The sequence below is a fragment of the Lipotes vexillifer genome, unplaced genomic scaffold (genome assembly GCF_000442215.2).
Source record: "Lipotes vexillifer unplaced genomic scaffold, Lipotes_vexillifer_v1.1 scaffold22, whole genome shotgun sequence".
Taxonomy (NCBI): domain Eukaryota; kingdom Metazoa; phylum Chordata; class Mammalia; order Artiodactyla; family Lipotidae; genus Lipotes; species Lipotes vexillifer.
In genome coordinates, this window is record NW_006779050.1 from 1363354 (window position 1) to 1372119 (window position 8766).

At 40.4% G+C, this 8766-nt stretch overlaps 1 protein-coding gene across 4 annotated transcripts in view; it reads left to right on the forward strand.

The window, feature by feature from the left end:
* LEF1 (lymphoid enhancer binding factor 1) overlaps nt 1-8766 on the forward strand; it is a 120586-nt gene that overhangs the window by 92635 nt on the left and 19185 nt on the right. For all 4 annotated transcript variants that reach the window (XM_007452143.1, XM_007452145.1, XM_007452144.1 and 1 more), the window contains one exon: nt 4745-4852. In XM_007452143.1, coding sequence (XP_007452205.1) covers nt 4745-4852 — 108 coding nt within the window. The remainder of the gene's footprint in view (nt 1-4744; nt 4853-8766) is intronic.

Here is an 8766-nt window from a genome sequence, read left to right on the forward strand (position 1 = left end):
AGATATTTTTCTGAGCACCTGTCATGTACCAGGAACTGGACTTACAGCTAGGACAGACACTCTTAGATTTCTTTGTCCAGCCACCAGCCCAGAGGCTAGTCAAGTCCTTCCCAGTACTTTTCTCAGGATTGAAATGGGTTTAGTTGGGTATCTGACGGGTGGTGGAGAACATTTTAATTTTTCTGTAATTACATTGTAATTTTAGAAATGCTTCATCTTAACTTGTTGATGCTCTTCATATATGTGTGGTAGCTTATTTTTTTTTTTTTCATTTATTTATTTTTGGCTGCGTTGGGTCTTCATTGCTGCGTGTGGGCTTTCTCCAGTTTTGGCGAGCGGGGGCTTCTCATTGCGGTGGCTTCTCTTGTTGCGGAGCACGGGCTCCAGGCGCGTGGGCTTCGGTAGTTGTGGCATGAGGGCTCAGTAGTTGTGGCTCATGGGCTCTAGAGCGCAGGCTCTTTAGCTGTGGTGCACGGGCTTAGTTGCTCCGGGGCATGTGGGATCTTCCCGGATCTGGGATCGAACCCATGTCTCCTGTGTTGGCAGGTGGATTCTTGACCACTGAGCCACACGGTAGCTTCTTAAAATATGACCCTGTGTATTTGTATTTGCAACCTCTCAAGAAATTCATGATTTGCAAATGAACATTCAGGAGAAGGAGGGTCTTGACAACCTTTGTGAGACCTAGAGATCATGGTTTAGCTGTTGTTGATAATTTTTGTCATGTTTGTTACAAACCTAATACATTTCAGCATTCATAACAGAAAACATTTAGGAGATTACCAGTCCATGTGAGGAAGCAGATGGAGGAAAGCAGGCGTTCTTGTATTATCGATTCCTGTTGGAGAGCATAAAAATGCAGCAATTTCCAATCTGCAAGACACCAGGGTTTCAGGGGTGGGATGCAGTGGTAGATTATAGCTCTTTTGGTGCCCTGTGTACAGTGCTCTATCTCCCTGTGGATTCTTAAACACTTAATAACAATAATTACAATGATTTCCAAAGCCAGATCATAGCAGATGAGTGATTCCCATCATTTTTTGAAGAATTCCTCCTTGAAAGCTTAAAGGCTGATGACCATTTTCCCTGACCCTTTAAAAGAAGAAATCAGAGGAAAAGACGGGTTCTTATTTCAGCTTGTGTAAAACTCTTAGATTTTTTTGTTGGTTTGTTTGTTTCTTTTTTGAGTTAAAGGTCCATGGTCCTCCAGTGGGAATTATTTTCCTGCCCTATAGAGTTAAGAATATATGAATGTATGCTTCCTGTTTTTAATGCACATTTCCAACAGTTGCTACTTTCTCAGCTCCCTTAACAATCCCCAGATCAGAGCATGTGTCCTAAAGGATGGTTCTCATTTAAGGTCTCTCTCTGTTTTTAATTTGGACACCTGTTTCTATTTATAGGTCTCTGAGATCTTTGATTAAGATCAGGTTTTCTATCCTTTCATGACTCCGCCTCTGGCAGGGTAGTCCTCGCTAGTTCTTTAAAGTTCCCAGCTTTAAAATCATGAAGTTTTACATTGGGATAATTAGAATTCTTAATAGTGGGCCTGAAATTCATCCTAGAACATTTGATCTTCTGATTTTTATTCACTTCTACTGTATTTCTAGCATAGAAATGTTCATTCATACGAATGCATCAAAGGTTTCTACTTCATATTCTAAATAATAATAACACAAATATTACTTGAAAATAAGCCTTTCGTTTTCAGACCTTCCAGGCTACTAAAGGAAGTCCATTTATTGCAATTTATTGTCAGAATGTCTCTTCAAATTAAATGGGTATTTTCCCAAAAACTTGGTGAATCTTTCAGTAGGCAGAAGAGATGGAAAAGCATTTTTGGTCAATTGTGTTTCAGAAATTCCTGTAAAGAAAGATCATCTTTCTAGTCTGCATCAGACTTTATTCTTGTTTTCAGTGCAAAACTTTAATACATAGTTTTACCTACTGTTTTACTCTGGTAAATGATGTTTTGTTTGTGAGTAAAGTTTGTGAATTCGAAATAATATCAAGGAACTAAAAGCAATCTAAAGTAAGCAAGTAAACAGTTTAGTTTGTGGTCTGCTTTTTTTTCTCCTTGAATTTTGCTGTTTTGTTAGCTGAGGTCTTGTCAACCTAAGTTTCCTGCTGTAACTGAAAAATTCTTGCTTGTTTATTAACTGGTTGTTTTGGGTAGAAGACCCAACCTCCGTACGTATTTGGGAGATAAGTTCTATTTACAATGCCAGATTTTCTCAGCAAGTTATAAAGCTGCCATAAATTACATAAAATTATACTTTAAATTAGTTAAGCATTTTTATACTATTAAATATATTTACAGATAATTATATTTATAAAAAAGATACCTTTATGTTGACATACTGCAGTAGGATGAGAGAGATTATTTATCAAATGAATAAACAGATTTACAAAGTAAGACTTCTATCCTTACCTTTTTTCTCTTAGTCTCTTTTTGTTGTTGTTGTTCCTTTTTGATAACACTTTGCCTCTTGCTGATCATGTTAGCACCAGAACTGTCTAAACACTAATGATCAGTCTTTTTTTTTTTTTTTTTTTTTTTTTGCAGTACGCAGGCCTCTCACTGTTGTGGCCTCTCCCGTTGCGGAGCACAGGCTCCGGACGCGCAGGCCCAGCAGCCATGGCTCACGGGCCCAGCCGCTCCGCGGCACGTGGGATCTTCCCAAACCGGGACACGAACCTGTGTCCCCTGCATTGGCAGGCGGACTCTCAACCACTGCGCCACCAGGGAAGCCCTGATCAGTCTTTTTTTAAAAAAAAGTGTAGGCCGACCTTTTCCGCTGTGCCCAGTTTGGCTTTTTCTCCCTGTGAAGGTGTCTAGGTCAGTACCTCAGGTTTAGAAAAGCTGTCAGTTGACAGAGGCAGTGTGACTTTTCCTGCCTAAACTTCCACTGCTCCCCAGATGTGCCTCCTTAGGCTCCACTTGACTAATTGTGATTACTCTGTTAGTACAAAGAATTGTGTCTCAGGTAACTTTTCCCAGGTGTTTGGGGTTTTTTTTTTTTTTTTTTTTTTTCCTGCCACCTCCCAATCTCCTCTCCCCACTCCGTCCCTTTTTCTTAAAAAAGAAAAGCACATTACCTGATTTGCCTTTAGACTCAGGCCAAGTCCCCCTGTGTGTCATGCACCTTAACTTTACACTCCGCACGGATAAAGCAATTAAAAATGAAATCATCTGCCCTATCCAGCACAAAAACCCCTTCAAGGGGCTTTTCAAAGGAAATGGAATTGGTTGCCTTGCCTGTAAGCCCCACAGCCTCTGGACGGGAGGATGGACGGGAGGATGGAAGGAGGCCGAAGGTGCGTTAGTGCTCTCCTTGAGATCAGGTTCTCGTTCTTCTGACAGGCAAGAGCAGCAGGTGTTCGTTTTCTTGAGGAGAGCATCCCTGCCATGCTCTGGGGGCTGCATCCTAACCACTGGATCGCTGTCCTGGAGGGCAGCCTTTTCTCGCTCACCAGCCTCTCTCCCTCACTCCTTCCTTTCCCCCAATCCAGTCACACCTTTCTTTTCTTTTTGTCTTATCATTTAAAAAAACAAGAACAGGGTAATTAAAATCAATATGCAGGGTAGAGGTGAATGAGAAAGAATCGCCCAGCCTTTAAGGGGAAGTTAGCAAAATGGGAAGCGACACACCCTAGAGCTGGGAGCCCTGGACTGGGAGCCGGGCTCACTCAGAGCGTGTGCATGTGCATGTGTATGTAGCTGCGCAGTGGTGTGGCATCGGGTCCACTGCCTCTGGGCCGTCACCTCCAGCCAGTGGGTTCCCCAAAGTGCAGCCAGTTCTCCTGGGATGTTCTGGCAACAGATCCTGGGATTTGGGAAGTAGGGGGACGAACTTGGAAACTGCTCCCTGGGGGCCTGGGGTAAGTTGTGTGCAAACACACACAAAGTGTCAGTACAGGCTGCTAAAAATCCCGAACAGCACCTTGCCTGCATAAACTGTTTTGCTCTGTATGATAAATAAATATATGTTACCTAAAGGGAAATGGAAAATTTGCAGGGCATCAGCTGCTACGTTCCCCAGATTAGATCCTACAGTCCCAAAGTCTAGATGGCAAAATAAGCTTAGGTCATGCTCCTTGTTTTCCATCCGAAGGAAGCTAAAAAACACAGCCATAAAGTGTGCATGTTTGATTGCACAGTGTTATCTGTATTCTCCCTATGGACAATTAGTGTTTAAATAAGTGTGAGGGGAGGGTGAAGAGACTGAGACAGACTGACTTTTGATGTCTTGCTTTATAGACAGGATCATATGATGAAGGTTTCAGATTCCTCACATGACAGAGTGGGAGAGTTCATGGGAGGTGAGGATATATCTGTGGAAATTACTTCATTTTGCATAAATAAATGGTGCTTGGGCTCAGATGTCAGAATATGCTGCAAACTATGAAAAAGGGCTAAGGTGGGTGTTGAGGTTCACCAGTGAATGTTCTCTTTAATTTGTACTGGAGAAGAGGACGGCTGGGTGACAGGCCGTTTCACTTTGGATACTTTGACAGGTTTCATGTAACATGAGAACAGAATAGAGAAATCAAAGTTTGAGTCTCACTCCAGCCACCGAACTCTAGATGGATTTCTGCGACACGTGGTCTTCTGCCATTTAAAAATAAATCGGAGTTTAAATGCTTAATATTTTCATTCTTCAGTGTTCGAAATATGAAACATGTAATACAGTCGCTGTTTTGCTTTTACTTGATCTTTTCCTCCTTCCCCTTTCTTTTCCAGTGGCACGCCCTCTCTCGTGAAGAGCAGGCTAAATATTATGAATTAGCGCGGAAGGAAAGACAGCTACATATGCAGCTCTATCCAGGCTGGTCTGCAAGAGACAATTATGTAAGCACTTTATGCACACCAACGGCTCTCTCCTCTCACTCGTTCTCCCTCTGTGTTGCTCTCGTGAAGGAAATGTGTTGTAGAGTGTATCTAATGCTGGCACCGTTCTCTATTTTTGGAAGTTAATGAACTTTATAATAAAGATTTCATGGATATATTCCATTCTGAAAGCTTTGTGCTGTCAATTTCTTTTGGCTATATGCTAATGAAATTTTTAAGTCAAATTTTTTAAATCGAAGCAAACCTTAATCATTAAAATGTTGGTGAAAAAGATTTTTTTTTTTTTTTTTTTTTTGTGGTACTCGGGCCTCTCACTGTTGTGGCCTCTGCCGTCACGGAGCACAGGCTCCGGACGCGCAGGCCCAGTGGCCATGGCTCACAGGCCTAGCCGCTGCGCGGCACGGGGGATCTTCCCAGACCGGGGCACGAACCTGTGTCCCCTGCATCGGCAGGCGGACTCTCAACCACTGCGCCACCAGGGAAGCCCGAAAAAGATTTTTTTTAAAGCATATAATCTCATCATGTGAAGGCAGCATTAGTAATAACTAGTTACACTACCTTCCAGTATTTTTTTCTGTGCATATCTTTTTTTTTTAACGTCTTTATTGGAGTATAATTGCTTTTTACAGTGGTGTGTTGTGCATATCTTTTTATCTTTTACTTGGATATGTGTGGGTGGGTGGCTGTGTATAACATACACTTTTGTATCATGCTGCTTGCTCTTATCTATAATAAGCATTTTTCTGTTACGGCATAGTGTTTCTGTATATCAGTTTTAACAGGTATACAGTATTTCACTGAGTGAATGTTACAATTTACTTAACCATTTTTTCCCTGCTTTTTAGACATTAGCTTTTTTTTAAAAAAAATTGGAAATTATCCTGCAGTGGACTGTACATAACAGTTTTTAGGACTTATTTCTACAGGATAGACTCACAGTAGTGAAATTGTAGTGAAACAGTAGTGAAATTGCTGAGTACAGATTATAAATATTTTAAAGCCTCTTGATATATATTGTCAGATTTCTTTCCAAAATGGATTGTGTTATTTTACACTTCTTACAAATAATGTATTCCAGTGACTGTTTTGCACAGACTAATTAAAACTGGGTAAAAAAAACCATTTTTTTGTTTGTTTCACATTAACGTACCCTGATGCCTATTATATATTTTATTCAGATGGAGTAGGTATTATCATATTTTCAAGCTGTACAAATTTCATTTGGAAAAAAAATACCTCATTTATATTGCCAATTATTTTATTACTTCAGAGTTTGAATACCTAACTCATGTACTCTTGATACAGCAAAAACTACTGAGAAAGACTTATAAGTGATATTAGTTGTATCATATTTTATAGAGGGGAATGATTTTGATTACTTAAGCTCTTAATTTAAAAATTTGAAGATCATTTTCATGTTTCTTGTGAGACGAGCATTCAGAGTGCCAGCTAGGACAGACTTCACATTAAATGGAATTGTCCTTTTTAAAAAGGGCGAGGCACTATGGAGAACAGTATGGAGGCTCCTTAAAAAACTAGAAACAGAGCTACCATACGACCCAGCAATCTCACTACTGGGCATATACCCTGAGAAAACCATAATTCAAAAAGAGTCATATACCACAGTGTTCACTGCAGCTCTGTTTACAATAGCCAGGACATGGAAGCAACCTAAGTGTCCATGGACAGATGAATGGATAAAGAAGATGTGGCACATATATCCAATGGAATATTACTCAGCCATAAAAAGAAACGAAATTGAGTTATTTGTAGTGAGGTGGATGGACCTAGAGACTGTCATACGGAGTGAAGTAAGAAAGAGAAAAACAAATACCATATGCTAACATATATATGGAACCTAAAATAAAAAAAATGGTTCTGAAGAACCTGGGGCAGGACAGGAATAAAGATGCAGATGTAGAGAATGGACTTGAGGACAGGGGGAGGGGGAAGGGTAAGCTGGGACGAAGTGAGAGAGTGGCAGGAACATATATACACTACCAAATGTAAAAAAGATAGCTAGTGGGAAGCAGCCGCATAGCACGGGGAGATCAGCTCGGTGCTTTGTGACCACCTAGAGGGTGGGATAGGGAGGGCAGGAGGGAGACGCAAGAGGGAGGGGATATGGGGATATATGTATGCATATAGCTGATTCACTTTGTTATACAGCAGAAACACACCATTGTAAAGCAATTATGCTCCAATAAAGATGTAAAATAAATACATAAATACATACATACATACATAAATAATTTTTTTTTTTAAAAAAAAGGGCGAGGGTGAAGCCATGAATCAATATGTAAATCAGTGTGTGGCCAAGTCACTACTGGTCAGGATTTGGAGCTTAAACATTGGATACAACTAGGACATAGGAAGTAAGAGTCCTCCTGTTCGTGACTTGGGAGCAGCAGCTTCATCATCTCTCCTGAACTGTTGTGTTGATTGTTTTAAATAACTACTTGGGTTGGCCAAAAAGTTCATTTGGGCTGTACTGTAAGATGCTATGGAAAAACCCTAATGAACTTTTTGGCCAGCGCAATACTATATGGCAATGGTCAAGAGGTGTCTTAAATGCTTTTTGTGTTATTTTCTAGTCCTTCTAATAATCCTGTGGCATCAACAGTATTGTTGTATTTTGCAGATGAGGGAAATTAAATTGTCAGGAGGTTAGGTAATTGGTCCAGGGCCATGTAGTGGCTAAGCTACAGGGGACACCCAGGTCCCCCAGACTTCACAGTCTATGCCATTTCCCTCCTCCTCCAGGTGGACCAGCTCAGTCTTCCAGGACCTTTTTAGGAAGTCTGCTTTAGTTGAAGACTTTTCTCCCTGAACTGGGCTTCCATCCTCTGGGCCGTAATTAGTATTTTCTGGATAGAGCCTTTGTGATGCCCTTTAAGTGGGAAGATCAGTCCCCCACCTAACGGGTTTCAGAAGTGTCCTCCTCTAACCCCGTCCTGGATCTCTTTTGGATGTGCTTGGCCTTATAGGGGAGAGTGGCCTTCCTTCTTTGACCTCTGGGAGAGCTTTGCTGTGCTGTGGCTTTGCGTAGATTTAGTGTTGCGTGTTGACCGTCTTTTTTTTGAAGTATAGTTGACTTACAGTGTTAATCTCTGCTGTTCAGCAAAGTGACTCAGTTATACATATATACATACATTCTTTTTCATATTCTTTTCCATCACGGTTTATCCCAGGATACGGAATATAGTTCCCTGTGCTATACAGTAGGACCTTGTTGTCTATCCATCCTGTATATAATAGTTTGTATCTGCTCATCCCAAATTCCCAGTCCATCCCTTCCCCATCGCCCCCTCCCCCTTGGCAACCAAAAGTCTGCTGTCTATGTCTGTGAGTCTGTTTCCATTTCATAGATATATGTTCATTTGTGTTGTATTTTATTTTTTTTCAAACTCATCCTTCTTTTTATTTATTTTTGTTTTATATCGGAGTATAGTTGACTTACAATGTTGTGTTAGTTTCAGGTGTACAGCAAAGTGATTCACTTATACATTATCTATTCTTTTTCAGATTCTTTTCCCATATAGGTTATTACCGTACTGAGTAGAGTTCCTTGTGCTATACAGTAGGTCCTTGTTGCTTATCTATTTTATATATAGTAGTGTGTATATTGTTAATCCCAGCCTCCTAATTTATGTGTGTTGTATTTTAGATTCCACATGTATGAATGATATCATGTCTTTGAGTGAAGTTTCTGTTTCTGATCCTTAAGGAGTGAGTTTCCACTTTTAAAAAGAGATAAAAGAAACACACGTTCTCTCCCTCTCGCTCTCTCCCCTTTTCTCCATGTGGAGAGACGGGAAGAGAGTAGTTTTAAAGAGAACCAGTGTTATGTGAATTTACCTTTAAAGATTTTCCTCTGCACAACTTTTTTTTTTTTTTTTTTTTTTTTTTTTTTT